This window comes from Ixodes scapularis, unplaced genomic scaffold, assembly GCF_016920785.2.
Source record: "Ixodes scapularis isolate PalLabHiFi unplaced genomic scaffold, ASM1692078v2 PGA_scaffold5__190_contigs__length_132052651, whole genome shotgun sequence".
Taxonomy (NCBI): Eukaryota; Metazoa; Arthropoda; class Arachnida; order Ixodida; family Ixodidae; genus Ixodes; species Ixodes scapularis.
In genome coordinates, this window is record NW_024609880.1 from 109,855,346 (window position 1) to 109,871,701 (window position 16,356).

Sequence of the window (16,356 nt, forward strand, 5' to 3'; positions counted from 1 at the left end):
CTGCATCCGAAACCGCCGATGCCCGGAAGAACAGACTGGCTCTCTGAAAACAGTCGTGTCCGGACTGTTGCGAGATTGAAAATCCCATCCTTCTCTAAGTCGAAACCCTTGAGCAAGATGCTAAATCATGTTGTCGAAAATCAGAAGCGATTTCGACGTAATTTATTTTTGTTCTTTTCGTAATGATTGTTTTTATTTTTACTTTCAATCGCTATACATTTTTGGCGTTTTAAAAGAGCGTGCGAGCAGCTCCCGGCTTTCAAAGGTAACCCATAGCGCTTGCATGACGCCCCACGTAACTATATTAGTTACCGCGAATGCCGCCAGTATAGCAGTAGTGCGAGAAAACTACACCCTCCCGCGTTATATACAAGCCTGATTAACGCTATACGTGTAATACACTTCACAAAATTCAATGCGCGTACTCTCCCGTTAAGCAATTGGTAAAGCTAATCGCTGCATTCTAGGGAGGCGCTCGGCAAATGACGAGGAAGATATGTCTGGGCGCACAAAAACCGTCCACTTAATGACACTAAGGCTTAATCGCACGATGTATCTTTTCATCGCGCCACGGTTTAGAGAAAATCGAGATTTCGCGAAATCGCGCTTTTTCAGACCTAAAGTTTGACGAGCTAAACCTGTGACGTACTGAATCACGAGAATTTCGCCCAACCTCGCCATCTGCACCCGAAATATCAGGCGTTTCGCATCAAAATGATATGAAGTACGCACAGAGTGAAGAGGCAGTCGTCGTCGGATTCAGTTCACGAGGTGTCCTATATATCCTGCCAGACCCGGGAAAGACCGCGAACGTCAAAGAACAAGCCGATGATCTCGAAGCATTTTAAACGTTTTTGAACACCTAAAAGAAAGTTACCCCAGCCATCCTGTTTATATGCGGTGCTTGCACTCGTCGCGGCTGTTGATGAATCTGTACCACGCCACCAACCCGTATTGCTAAGTTCTAGCACATATGGCCTGTATACGCTGGAACGCACCGATCCTCTGCGTGTCGCTCGCCGTCATATTTGCTTGTCTCTTTTCGGCTTTGGCCCGGTCACGGAATGGGCCAAAGCTCAGACTCCTTCAAAATCTCGCTCTGCCTCGAAGGTCAGACGTCAGAGCGAAGCCGCGCGGCCATCGGCAGCGTCCGCGTTTCTTCTTCGGGTGATTGACAGGCCGTGGGGACGTTCGAGGAAAATATTGCTCCCGAAGCGAGGTGCACACGCAACCTTTCTCGGAGGCGCGCAACTTTTCGGTCGCTTTAACACGGTTCATCTGTTTCCCGAAACCTAGTTTCGCGAGACATGATTCGCCAACAAGATGCATCGTATGAATAGACCTTAAAACGGAAGCTACAGTGCAGATTTTGTTTTGTCAAGAAGTTTTGTAAGTTTTGACATTTGCCATTCTTTTTCCGGATATTGCATCGACTTTCTCTATCAAGGGCTTTGTAGGAAATTAGATGCACCAAATTCACGTGTAATATGTCTTGTGAAATCACGCATTAGCTTTGCCACTTCATTTATTTCCACATCGCATAGGGGACTTCATTGTATTAGGGTTTCGTAATACAATACAGTTTTTCAAACAAAGACAAAAATATTTTTTTGAAAGGGCAGTTTTTTTCGAAACTCTTCAAGCTAGCTGTGACATCCGTGCTATAATTTTGCTCGGGGCAATTTTTCAGTGAGCCTTTTAGTTGCAAGTTAGCGCTCGTTGTTGCGACTACCTTCCTGGCTCCGTCCTGGAGTTGGCCTTCTCTTGTCGTCAACGGCAGCAAAGCTTCTTACCGCGTTCGGCTTGGCGTGGGCCAACGACGCTAGGCGAAATCACGCTCAGATCCCCGAAACCAGCCATTGAGACACCGGGCCGGTGGTGGCCCTCTCTGAGGGCTTTAAACACAAAAAGAAAGTCTTCCGGAAGCCACGAGAGGATCGTGAACGCCAGCCCTTGCAAGGAGAAACGCCGGTGTGCGTGTGTTTGTCTGTATGTGTATGTGTGGGTCTGTCGGTGTTGTGTTTTAGTTCGAACGGCAAAAGCGTCGACACCTTGGATCAGACACCGCAGCATGGCAAGAGCGGTTACGGCATGTTTCGTCTGTACCTCGTTGAAAGAACACAGGGCAATTGCATCAGCCACCCCCGCAATTCGAACCCCACGTGAACACTTGAACTCCGGGGAAGGCTCGCGTATTTCTTCAGTATTCATTTTAATCATGCAATCATGACATTCGACTTCAGTTAGAATGAAAAAAAAAATACCGTATTTCCCGGGCTATGGTCCGGGGTCTATACATGTTTAAAAGTTGAAACATTAGGGTGCGCGGACTATCTACGCGTGCAGACTGTGCAAGACTTTTGTTTTTCAAGATCGTTCATTATGACCAGACGTGACAGATCTTCTAAATGAGAGAGTATGTTAGCTATTATTTATTTGTAATACAAGCTGCTCTGTCAGAAACCTCTAAAGGTGTGCCGCCTATCAGAAGATTTTCGTGTCCACTAAGCACCAAATGCGGACTATGCACGGCGTACGAGCTACGCACGGTAAGCGCACTATATAAGCAAAAACTTTTATTTCTGACCCAAGATTTGCCCCTGCCTTTGCGGACTATAGCCCGGAAAATACTGTGCAATGGGGATGAGGAACAACTCTGGACATCCGCAGTATGTCTGATATGAGCATTTTTTACATTCATCTGAAGTGTATCACTTTCTTAGTCTCAGTCTAGCGTGTTTGATGCTGAAGACGGAAGATATATGGTGCGACCGACACCGCGTTTACATGTGCCCCGAGGACGTTTCAAGAGGTCGTGTTTGCTACACGTGGCGAACACACACATAATACACCGCTCACCCTTTCTCTCCTTTATTCATGACGGCCCTGAATTGCAGAAGGTTCTTGTAAGCTCACTCATGTCGTTGCTACTCGAAAAGAAATGCTCGTCGCCCTTCGTCCCTAGTTTGTATTCTTTCTGAGTCAATAAATTTTACCAACACGCTCTTTAGTTAATGGGAGGTGTCTGAGATTGCCTAAATATGGTGATAACTCACTTCGTTGGCTCGAAGCATCTTAAGAATTCCCAGATCATGACGACGCGTGGCAGATTTCCCGTTTAAAAAAAATTTGCATTAGGCAGTTTAAGCTTCGCCTTCAAGAGTGGAACGCGATTGCTAAACATATAAAGTCGCGCTCGTTCCCAAGATGGGCAGCGCGTCTGCGTGGCGTAGCCGGCATCTTGTCTGGCGTCTTGTGACACCAGGTGTGACGTTTGACGTCACGTCTCACGTGACTGTGACGTCATGACCTTGTCGACCATAAGGATTTTCCGTCCCAGCGACACCGACGCTGACGCCGGCACCGGATTTTCTGCTACACGAGTGCCTAAACGCTGTCGCGTTAAAAAGTAATCAAAGATCGCATCACACCGAATTCATCTCCAACAATGGAAGGAGCATGTTCCGAAACGAGGACCACTGTCAACCAATAGCAAGCGAAGGATCCTCGCGCCTACGACCGGTGGAACCGCGGAGTGATATCTCGAATGCGCGCTGCTCGCTGCCCATACAGCCCGGACTACGATTCAATCCAGCGAGCGCCCGCTCGAGCGCTAACAAGCAGAATCATCACTCGCAAAAAAGAAAAAAAGAAGAAAAACAAAACCTAACGCGCTGTTTTTGGGATGGTTATTGCAATATTATGTTCCCTCTCCTCCCAAAAGGGAACGATTTTATCCAGTCTTTTTTGCTTTTATCGTCTACAAATGCACACATGTTTTGTAATAACAGCCTTTGCAATCTCAACAAAACGTCGTGTTTTCATTGGTCACATGTCATCCTGGCTGCCGGAACAATGCTCCTCCCGTCGCCGGAGATGATCTCGTTGTGTTCAATCAATGGGAAAATCGGTCGCGCATCGATCTGATCTATGGATTTCTAGGATGCGCATAGCCCGCAGAGTAAGTTGTCACCATATTTGGGCGATCTCAGAAGCCTCCTGAAGGCACCTTTAAAGGGCTCATGAAACGAATTTTGGGTTGGGATGAATGATTTTAAATTGGGACTTTACTAATCGCATATCGTTTAGTTGGCCAAAAGAAAGAGGCTAGAAAGTTAAAAGCCAGCTTTTCGGTACGAAAATTTGAAAATATAGCGGACTATTTTGTACCTTCTTGCCTTCGAAAGCTCTCCGCCTTTTCACTATGATACATCCGCGGTTCTAAAAGCGCGTCACTGGCGCCAAACTGACGTAAGCACAGCCCAGCTCACGCATTGGACACGAGAACTGCGTCACTCGGACGTATGCTCTCGTCAACAATAAATCCGTCGACGAATATTCGGATTTGCGTTCGTGGCCAATGAGTGCCCAGACAGAACTTATCGTCACTGGGGAATGACAAGTTCTATGGTGTGCATAAAAAGCACGGTGGAAGCTAGGAGTCATCGCACCGGTGCCGAAAGAATGTCACGACCACGTGATTTGACAATTCGCATTTGAGTTGAGGATTAAAGCTAAGGAGGAAGAAGCCGGAAAATCGTTTCATGACCCCTTTCAGGCCACGGTCCCACTGGATGTGGCAGTTTAGGTACTTTTCGGCAGGCCATTACTCATCTCCTTTTAAATACTGTTTTTTGGGATTGATGTCATTTGAAAGGCAATGCAATCCTCTTTCATTTGATATTATGTATGTGTTGGTTTTTACTGTTCATGCGCATTTGTAGCGTTGCGAATATGATGGCGCGGACCCTCACTTGCTCCGCTAGTTCATGTTTTATGAACGATCCATTAAAGATAGCACGGTTCCAATATAGCAGTTTTGTTAAGATGATGTCGGAGCAGAATCTAACGATCCACTTTTTTTATATTTGCACTACTTTGTTTTTTTCATCCCTCCAAATATTGCCCTAAAATTGACATTTTTCCGCACAAATATGTTTTTAATGACAAGAGCTAGGGCAATGAAATTAGCTACAGATGTAGTGCTTATAATTGGTAATATGCAGAAAAAAATGTAATGTTGTGTAAATTTTTTTTGTTTAGATATTTTATATCAAACTTAGCACTTTTTTGTGCTTCGTGTCATGGTAGTTCAAATGCCGCTGAAGAAATAATTAAACTATGATAAAATCTTTTATAACATTTAGAGCTACAATGGTCGCCCAAGAGGTGGACGATGGCTTTTTGTCATTTTCAAAGTCATAACGCTCCAGGAGCCCTTCAAACTTACCTGTTTTTGACGCATATCTGTTTTGGACATCAAACAGATTTATTGGCATTCAATAACATTTATAGTTTGGAATAGATAACATTGTGATGTATTAAATTTTCACAATGATATTGCTTTGGTTTCTTAATAGGTGTAGAGCTTAGCTAATTTTAAAAACAATTAAAAACGGTTCGGGTGTTTTGTTGCGCTACCTGGCGGATGGCAGACAAACTGCTGATTTCTAATGTTCAAAAAATTTCCGAGGGCGGCGTTGGCGTCTGTATCATCATCAATCTCCGTGTCTTTTTACCCTCACATTTAAAAAATATATTGGAAGATTTACTATCGATAACTGAATGGTTTAAGTACTGGGTCAGGCTAATAAATCTAAGACCAACATTTACACAAGCGTAGCGTGATATAATCTGTTCATTATTCGATATGATTGAAATCAATAAAGAATGAAGACGAAGAGGAAAAGAATACACCCGAGTTCACTTTATGCCTAGAGTCACTAAATGAGCTTTAAAGTATCGGCACTCCGTTCCCCAAAATTGTTTTGGGCGCCGCCATTTTGGGTCTTGCTCAGAGCAAACGCAACTGCCGATCATCGTGATCTAAAAGTTCGACTTCCTCAGCATTAGATGCGGTGCTAGGAAGCTGATGCAATATTGCAATGCTCTGTCGCGGGTTGTTTAAACATTTGTGAGGGAGGGAAAAGCGTTTCCTGTGATTTTAGATAAAGCTTCATATAACTGGCAACCATGATTTTAAGCCACAATATGGCCAAGTGTCGTTACTCTGAACCGTAGCTAATTTACTGGCACAAGCGGGAACAATGAAGAAGAGGCAGGTGTCAAAAGGCTTGTGGAATCCGCGGGGCTTACGTCATGGCCCCTTCAGGTATTACTAGGGTGCCTTCATGTGCTCTTTGCTTAGGTTGGAGCACGACATCTGGCCATTTTGTCCCACACTTTTATTTTTATTTTTTGTTCAGAAGCGCCTGAAAGAGCGTGTCCCTGTACGCGCTCGTGGCGCTGATTATGCTATGGCGACATTTTGTTTTCGTCGATTTCTTTGTATTTTCCCCGTGAGCGCGTGCTGTCGGCATCAGGTACTACAGAGGGTGGCATCACCTTAAACAGAAGGACATTGAGGCACCCTAGGTATTACAAGCCTCTTGAACAAGAGCATGAATAAATAAGCTACGCTTCAGAGTAGCCACGCTTGGCCTTAGTATGGCTTAAAATTATGGTTGCCAGTTATTTGAAGCTTTATCTGAAATCACAAGAAACGCTTTTCCGTCCCCCACTTTAAACAGTTTGCGACAAAGCAAAGCAACATTACATGAGCTTCCTAACACCGAATCTAATGCTGACGATGTCGCACTTTTGAATCATGACGATCGGCAGTTGCGCCTGCTCTGCACAAGCACCAAGATGGCGGCGTTCACAACACTGTCGGGGAAGAGAGTGCCCATACTCTAAGCGCAGCTCATTTATTGGCTCTAGTTGCCGCGAAACTTTTTTTCCCTGACTGAAACTGAAAGTAAATATGAATAATACACCATTATTATAGCTTATTTAGTTATAACCAAATACACATAATGAGAGGAGGAAGCGGGCGGGTAGGAGAAACGCGGGTTTTATACGCGACCGTTCTACCGTCTCAAAAGAGAGAACGCACGAGCTTGCGCTGGTTTAGAAAAAAAGGCATCCAAAGAAAAGAGGCGGCACACTGTGTTCTTTGTTATTATGCGTCTAATTGCAGATTGTTGTGTGTATGTTTATTCAGCCGGAAGTTAGTCTCCCTTAGTGGGCGTCTGGTGTCTCAGCTGTAGATGAGCAATTTAGCCAGTGCGGTGCAACCGAAAACCTGGGGTCTTCAACGTGCGCCACGCAGTAGTGATGCACGACCGCACGCCGGTACGATGCTCTTCCACATCGAAACGGGCAGGGGCGGGGTGGGTTCTGCAGCGCGAGCTTTCGCTCCCAGTGCTCCGAGCTGGTGTGCGCTAGACCATGCACTCGGCAATCAACCCCCCCTTGTGCGTCTAATTTATATACAGGTATAAGTATTTGAAGATCGACAATGGACGTCGATCGTCTCGAGGTAATGTAAAGTAATAACATTATATAAATTATAAACTGGTTGAAGGACTGAACGACTTAATTTTTCAATTCTTGGATTGTAATGTGGCGGTAGCCTATTGTACTTACTGTTGATGAAGAGCAATATGAGGTAACGAGGTAATGATTAAATGATGAGGCTCTATAAGAACGACGACATTAATGGGTGTTGAACCACAACGTACAGTGCCAGACTTGTTTCAAGTATCGTGTACCCAAAGACTTTCTTCACCCGCAACAGTATATGGTAGAATCAATGAGGATGTTGCTTTACAACTGTACGTGGAACAGGAAAACTGCACTGTGCAGAAGCGCGGCTTATTCGTTAATATGAGGAACGGATTTCTAGCAGCATTCCCTGATTGACTACTTGGAACAAATGGCCTCGTTGACGTAAAGTGTCCCCGTTCCAAAAGATTCTTGAAGCATACTTAAAACGCAAAGGAGTATGAGGCGAAAAATAAGAAAAAGGAGTCTGGTGTGAAAGGTCCAGGTCACCACCATAGCTTCTACTATCAAATACAAGGACTGTTACACAATACACAAAGAAAGGTTTGTGATTTAGTTATATTTACACTTAAGGGCATTGATATCCAACCTATTCAGAGAGATGACACCTCCTGGTCAACCAACATAGAGCCTTTTCTACTCAAGTTTTACATGGCCAGACTTCCGCTGAAATTCCTCACGTAGGCGAGTTGTCCGACCGAATAAACTGCCATTACTCCCGATGTGAGTATCTCTCGATCTTTGTTCGTAAGCGATAGTATCATGAGATCGAGGGGTGTGGCTATTCTTCCGCCGAATATTGCTTCGGCGGGTTTTTTTCCGTGTAAGATGAGACCGACGCGTGCTGCCGGAACAAGAACCTGGCGATTCTTCACTGAACTGCTTCTTCCGTAAGCTTCAAAAGGGATTTTTTTTTTCGTTTCGCACACCATCTGTTCTGCTTGCCCATTAGTTGCAGGATGGTATGGTGCACTAATGTGATGCCTGATGCCGTTTTTTTTTTTCTTCAAAAACTTGTTTATTTTATTTGAAGCAAGATTTGGCACGTTATCAGAGAAAAGTATTTTCGGTAGGGCAAAAGTAGGTAAAAGAGACCGTAGAACGTCAATGACGTGTTTGGACGTCGTGGCAGACATCGTGTAAACTTCCAGCCACTTAGAGTACGCATCGTACATGACTCCGCAGATGTGGATACGTTTCGCCACCCACCGACTGTATAGTGGATCGTTTTCAGTTACTGTTCGAGTCTTTCCACAAAGTTAGCCCAGGTGCCAGGACTTTTGTCGAAAGCGGTAAGTGTTCGAAACGTCGACAACGTCGGTTGCCACGTGTTGTGCTTGAAACTGGACACTTACCAACCGCTCAGAAGAAACTTGCTTGTTCGTCTGCCATGAGTCGTCCGATATCCGGTCATCACCACAACACCATCTCCCGTCAAAACTGGTCTTCATTGTCCGCATGTCCATGGTTAGCAATCACGTCAACTTATAAATTCCCGAACGCTCATAACTTGCCGTCGCTAAACGCCGTTCATTCATAGCGTCTTCATTGCAAATAAACGTCTTCCTATTTCTTCTGATGGTTTCCCTAAGCTGTACTTACAACATAATGTGTGTCGGTACTTCCGAAAATATTGCAACGGCGTTTGTTTTCCGGGAACTATAATGTAACAACCTTTACAACATCTTCCGGATCCCGTGAAACACAATATTTCGTGACGTTATTTTAGTCGTCATTAAAATGGTGAGGTAAGTACCGTAAATCGCGAAGCAGTTTACTCGACGTCCGCTTCCACTGGTTGAGTTTACTGAGCGTGCATTCCTGCAGAGGAAATTTTCATTGATAGAATATTGACACGTCAATCAACATTTGATTCCTTCTTGGTAAGATTTATTGCGAAAGCACGTTACAACCGCCGACCGCATCTCCCTATATCAGACAACAATTTATACCCAGCCTGACATTCTCGCATACATCCGTTTGCTGGGCCACGCTACTTGAGCTAGCTGAGCACAGCTGGCAGCGGCGCGAGCAAGGCCACGAGGGGAACGTGATGGTGCTCGAGCCATCCCACTGTGAACCAATGTTTCGGCCACCCCACGGGTGCGTGTCGCCATCTATTGGTTGAACTAACGCCTTGTTCAAGATGGCTGCCGTGGGACCGCAGCCTTAAGGCCGGTTCTCACATGCAGCGAAGCGCTGATGCAGCGATGCTCACGTGTTGTCAGCTACTTATCGTCTGCCATGAGCAACGGTTTTGACGGTGGGATGCAAAGCTGGTGAACGCTCAGCACACGCTTAGCGCGAGGTCAGCGCTACGCTTGTAGCGCTACGCTGTATGTGTGAACTAGAGTGCCTCAATGTGCTTCTGTTTAGGGTGATGCCATCGCTTGTAGTACCCGATGCCGACAGCTCGCGCTCACAGGGAAAACACAAAGAAATCGCAGGAAACAAAATGACGCTGTAGCACAGTCAGCGCCACGAGCGCGCGCAAGGACACGCTCTTTTACGCGCTTGAGAACAAAAAATAAAAATAAGCTTTCGAAACAAATTGGCCAGATGTCATCACCCCAAGCAAAGCGCACATGAAGGTTCCCTAGTGTGAACAGGTCTTTAAGTGAAAATATTCTGTTTATTCTGGTGCCCCGGAGCTCGTGCCGATGAGTAGCTCTGTCGCGTTCGTTGGTGCCGAGCACCGCTCTCTAATGTAGTAGGCGGGATCGCGGGTCGGGAGCCCGTCGGTGTCGCCACCGGCGGCCATTGCATGACACCAGGCAATACACGCCCGCCTAACGGAGAAACGCACAAAAGTAAGAATACTGAAGCATGTACGCTGTGCTCGGGGGCGAGTATTTTATGGTGCGCTGCGTTCCTTATATCGGGTATTTGGAAATCAAATTGGTATTTGCCAAATGTTCGGACGCTGATTAAAAAAATCAAACGTACCGGAGCACCTACGGCTGAGCTGGCAAGCTTGCTCTCCTAGTGGAGTAAACAAAGGAACTTTCCGTCATGGAGACCGTCCTCGGGGCAGCCTAGAAGTTGATGTATGACCAAGAAGTTCCATCTCGACAGCGACTTTCGGGGAGTGAGCGAATTCCGCGTAGCAAAGCCTTCGAGTTTGTCGACTGCTAAACCCAACACAACGAAACCGCCACCGACTCCGCGGTAACTCTAGGTCTGTCACTATTGAAACTCTCGCCTCGTTGAGCTGCACTACAGCGGAGCCACTCTCCACCACAAAATATTTATTGATAAGAACTGCAAGGGGCTGTCAGTTTTAATGTTTTTACGCAAGCTATTTGACGGGCTTATCGAAAAGCAGCCAAAAGTTTCACTGCCGACAAAAACTTGGAAACGGGAGAAACGGCATTTTTTCTCGTTCTTCCCATGGAGTCCCACGCATTGGCTGGTGTCAATCAATGGCCGCCGGTAGCGGCACTCGGCCCCAGCTGCCAAGGCCGCGGTCCGCGATCCAGCCTATTGCAAGAGAGATCAGTGGTGCCGAGTCTACACGTCTACACTAATGGGCGCCCGAGCTCTGTGGTGGCCATCCGCTCGAGCATGTTGTTACCGAAATCGCAAATCTCCCGTTTTTCTTTTTTTGGTGGTTTTTAGTAGGCTTACTATGTGGCGCCGGAAGCAGTCCAGTTTTATTTTAGCGTTTTTATACGTCCACTTACTGCGTAAAAAAACCATACCCACTATGGCTAGTAGGAAAGTAACCGCTCACTAAAATGGCGCTGCTAACACAGCCACTCAGTTCTTTCGCTGCCTCTTTCAAATACCGATTCCTATGAGGAAAGCCGCGTTGCTTCCGTACACACGAAGTACTGATGGATACGCCGAAACCGCGCGTTCTCGTGTCTAACGCTGCTTCTTGCGTGAAAGAGGTGAGAGTTACAGTCCGGAACGACGGCCGGGTCGGTGTCGGAGCGATTTGTCGTGCTCCAAATTTTTAAGCCCATGGGCGATAACATATTTCTTTATTTGAATACTAACCGGTCTTGGTGAAAATGCAGCCGGAATGAGGTCCCGCAGGTCGGGTGAACCGATACGCCGATTGGAACTTGTGTACAGAGAAAGACGTGGCTTGATGCAGTCTCTTCCAGTGTCGCGTAATCGCCGTACTGTATATGGTGTCGGTGCTTCGGGGCGGGTGCCTGCGGCGGTTTAGCGCGCATGGAAGACTAAGGATGGCCGTGTGCAACCTAGGCTTTCACGCTGGCGAAAAGACATTTAATACGCTGGGCCTCACTCCTAGCTCCCGCCTCACGTCAAGCGGCCGCCATTTTATGAGGACGTCGCAAGAAGCAGCCGTATAGATGTGCGACCGCGGAAGGAAGTACACGTTCAAAGGAGTTTATTTCACATAAGAGCTCGCGCATAAAAAATACACCAAGCCATACGTGCCCGCCCTGTCAAAACCGTTTACGCGTCCAGAGGTGCCGATTTTTGCTAACCATGCAGTCTTTCTGCACGCGCAACAACCGCGCTCATGGCGCATTCACACTGGAAGCGGATCCGCGAGCGACCCCGTTCAGACACACCGAGAGGCCGTTGGCGGTTTCTCGGCGATCACGCGTGATCTTTTGAGACTTGCGTTTGGCAACCCTGTTGTACAATCCAAAATCCACTTTAATTCAAGATCCAAAGCCAAAGTTTTGCTATTTTGGCACTCGGAATATTTTTCTCCGGGATGTTCGCGCGCATCACGAGTTCAGGCAGCGAAAAAAGAAGCACGGACCCGACAAACTCGCCTCTGATTCCCTCGACTTCACCCACAAGCAAAGCCAAGCTAGGCGCGCCTTGCTGACTCAGAACAGGATGCCCCCGACCTTTTCTTCGAAGCGGACCCTACCCGCATGAATAGCTGACCTTGTTTTCGGGATAGAGGGCCAGTTTTCCCCCCCTCGTTGTTCGCTCTTATCATTTTCGAAGTTGTGAGCGGTGGGGTGAACCGTGGTGCGGGGGAATGTGTTCGTTGCTAGCCGGTCGTGGCTTCGTTGGTGGCGGAATCTCCTCTCGTCACTCGCTCGTCGATCGAGTCCACTGTTTGCTTGACATTAAGCTCAAATAAACGCCGTATGGATTACCTCAGCATTGTCTGGTACGTACGCTTTATTCCTTGAGTAGGTTCCCTTTATTTATTTTAGTAGTAACCGTTACAGGTCGAGCTAGCGCAGGTACCCTGCCCCCTCCGCGGTAATGCGTTGGCTACTCAATCAAGCTCACGACGTCTCTATCGGCCTTCGTGGTGGTCATGGACGGTGTCGAAGGCTTTCAATAGTTTACGCGAATGTCCTAGTGGGTAGAAAAGCTGACATTTCGGTCGACCAGGGGCGGGCTCCGACGTTCTACAGGCAGAGATTAACAAGGCAGCCAGCTTGGGCTGTGACACCCGGAATAATAAACAGACTCTTACCCGAACCAAAACACCGGTGCGAAGCCCGTTAAAATTACGAGTCAATTCTTTTTGCGGCGGATTCAAGTGACAGACGTGAACATCAAGTTTCTCCGTTGATTTGTCGAAAGCTAAGACTACAGCGCTAGGACTAGAGCGCCTTGGACGCCTCACCAGCGACAAGTGCCATCTTGTTTCGAAAGTCACTGACGTCACGTCGGGTTGCGATTGGTTGCCGCTTTGCGGTTCGTAAAAGCGGTTGGCAGATATCGGTCCCGAAGCGGTTGGCAAAAACGCGCTCCAACCGCTCGATCCTAGCCGCTCTGCGGTTGAGAACGCGAGGATCCGCTTCGCGAACGCGGATCCGCTTCCAGTGTGAACGCGCCATAAGAGTCTGTGCGAGCAGAGGACGAGGTGGCACTAGATGTCTCGTGAACTGGCGTCTGCCCTCTGTGAACTAAAGTCATGGCGGATCATGGCACTGGAAGCGGATCGGCAGCCGCAAAGCGGATCCGCGCGTTCTCAACCGCAAAGCGGCTGGGATTGAGCGGTTGGGGCGCGCTTTTGCAGACCGCTTCGGGACCGATGTCTCCCGACCGCTTTCCCAAAGTGCGAAGCGGCAACAAATCTCAACTCGACGCTTACGTGACTTCGGTGGCTTTTGAAACACGATGGCATCTGTCGCTGGGGAGGCGTCCAAGGTGCTGTAGTCCTAGCGTTCAAGCAGATAAAGAAACAAAGAAACGTGATGTTGACGTCCGTCGCTTGAATCCGCCGCGAAAAGAATTGACTCGTAATCTTAACGGTCTTCGCTCCGGTCTTTAAGTTCGGGTAAGAGTTTTTCTTTTTTAATTTTTTTTTATTCGAGGTGTTAAAGCTCGTCGCCCTCTGCCTTGTTAGTCTTAGCCCGTAGAAGATCGGAACCCACTCCCGATCGATCGAAATGGCAGCTTTTGTGACCACTAAGACAGTTGCGTGAACTACTTAAAGCCTTCGGCACAGTGCGTGAGCACCACGAAGGCCAAGAGAGACGTCGTGAGCCCATTAGCGTACCCAACGCATTACCACGGATCTGGCAAGGCACCTGCGCTAGCTCGACCTGTAACGTTTACTACAACCAAAAGGAGTAAGGAGACCCACTCAAGAAATAAAATGTACTTGTAGGACGATGTATAAGAAATCCATACGGCATATATTTGAACTTAATATCAGACAAGTAGTCTCGTTCAGCGTACGAGTGACAAGAGGAGAGTCCGCCACCAACGAAGCCACGACGGGCAAGCACCGAACACATTCCCCCGCCCCACGGTCCACCAGTGCCGCTCATAACTCCGGAAATAGTAAGAGCGAACAATGCGGTGGAGAAAGTTTCCTTTTATACCCCCCTGCCCCCCCCCCTCCCCCCCCCCCCCCCCCCCCCCAAAAAAAAAAAAAAATGTCTGCTATTCATGCGGGAAGGGCAACTTGGAATAAAGGGTCGGGAGCATTCTCTTCTGCGTCAGCAAAGGGCACCTACGCCTGGCTGGGCTTTGCTTGAATACGAAGTCGGGGAAATCGCCGGAGGGGTTTGTGGGTACACGTCTCTTTTTTCGCTGCCCGAAACTCGTAATGCGAGCGAACAATGACAACCCGGAGAAAAATCTTTAGAGTGCTGAAATAGCTCTCTGGGGTCTCCAACCAGTCTCCGACAGCGTTGCGAAAAACTGTCGGTCGTCTCTTCTCTCCTCCCTTCTTTCTCTCTCGCTCCTTCAGCGCTCTCCTCCTTTTCATTTACTTTTCTCCTCTCCGGCGCCTTCGCCGCCACACCCACTGGCCAAACTCTCCCAATACACGGCTCTGCCGCCAACGACCGAGCATACGGCGCCGAGAGCCGGCGTCTTAGCAGACGATCTTTGTGAGTCAAAAGCGGCGCGCGTTCCGTAGGCGGCGACAGTCGCAGAAACAAAAACAGGCGCGGTAACAACAAGGAACTACAGTGGCTTAAATCGGGTAGTGTGGTTATCGCGTAGCCTCCACCATGCATCTGGAACTGCCGCTCCTTGGGAGACGGTGTAGGTGGCGCTTCGATCCGCAGCTCCGTTGGGTGCCTCCATCGGCCGGCAGATAGAGGCATCCTAACACGCTTCATAACTAATATAAATACCTCAAAAACAATTATTTGTTTCCAGCGAACTTCCAACGACATGATTTGTGTTTGAAGGAGAATAAAACTGTGAAACTAGCAAACGACAGTGTAGTCGACAGCTGCGAATCGGCCGGAGCTGGCCGGAGCCAGGCTGACCAAGAGGCCAAGCCGGAGCCATAGCCGGAACGACGGTGCTGCAAGCGCCAGCGCCACCCGCGGCCGTCTTCCAACGCTGTGCCGCTTCTCTGGTTTCGTTCGTTACACTACCCTCTTTAAGCCACTGTAAAAGAGCTGCAGTTCTTTGTCTGCTAAAGACGCCGGCTCTCGGCGTCGTATGCTCGTTCGTTTGCGGCAGCTGGCGTCGCGACCGCTTGCGCCATCTCTTGTCTCCCCTGCGAAATGGTGCCGTGTTGTTTGAAGACAGGTGGAGTCGCTGCGTTTTCATAGGAGCTAAGCCTTTTTCTTTCTTTACTCTTTCCTCGGGTAAATTCGCTCTTAACAAATTTTACAAAAAAAAAAAAAGCACCATCTGTGGGCAACGCCGCACAAAGTCGTAGCGCGAACCGAATTTTCGGCCGTTTTGAAGAGCCTAGCGTCTTCTTGAATCACCCTGTAATATTTACTCATTTAGTGGTTTTCGTCGTTCGATGACATTCAGAGAGTGTCTGATTGGAATCATATATTTATCTTCAATCATTAAAAAGGTCATCAACATATTTTTGTTAAATGACTGATTGATCCTGAGAATTATCGACCTATAATATGTCCCCCCGACCGTAAAACCCACATGTACAGTCCGCATTAGTGTAGCTTTCATGTCTTTTTTTTTTTTTTAAAGCATATCTGTAAGGCCTTAAAGAAACCAGCCTGTATTTCTTAATCACATACCTTCCATGCATCTTGCAGGGGCTCAAGTCCTGGGTAGTTGAATGTAGGTCGGTTATCTGGGTTTCTTATGGTCATATTTTTCGTCCAGTGAAAGCTGGGTGCCCAGTCCTCCACCGTAGGCCACACCATAGTTGCGATGACACACGCGAACAGCACAGCGTAATGCAAGCCCATTGCAGAGGAGGCTTTTCACATTCGCTACAGCTTCGAGATCGACTGAACAGTGCTTAAGTAATATAAAAAATTTGTATTGTTTTTTTTGTTTGTTTTTTTTGTCATTTTAAAATACAGCTGTACCGGATAGAGCTGACATGTTTGACAAGACTCCGCTGAGAGCTAAGCATTCTTCAGAGAGCGCCGTTGGTTACGTCAGGAGCGATTTCACAAAATCGATGAAACAGGTGTTCGCCATAAACAGCAGAATACAAAAAAAAATATTCCAGAAGTAACTTCGTAAAGCAATTATGAATTTCGTTTTTACCGACGCCGTCGTTGCTTTGGTGTCTGTGGTTGCGGCAGACACAAACGCCTGTAACAACATTAAAGCGACATACACGACATTCACATTTCGCCGTACACGTGTGAATAAACC

General features: G+C 47.5%; 1 protein-coding gene across 1 annotated transcript in view; it reads right to left on the reverse strand.

Moving 5' to 3' along the window:
- Nucleotides 1-15,938, reverse strand: part of LOC120843295 — a 58,496-nt gene extending 42,558 nt beyond the window's left edge. The window contains exon 1 of the mRNA XM_042293957.1: nt 15,765-15,938. Within this exon, the coding sequence (XP_042149891.1) occupies nt 15,765-15,938 (174 nt within the window). The remainder of the gene's footprint in view (nt 1-15,764) is intronic.
- Nucleotides 15,939-16,356: the final 418 nt, after the last annotated feature.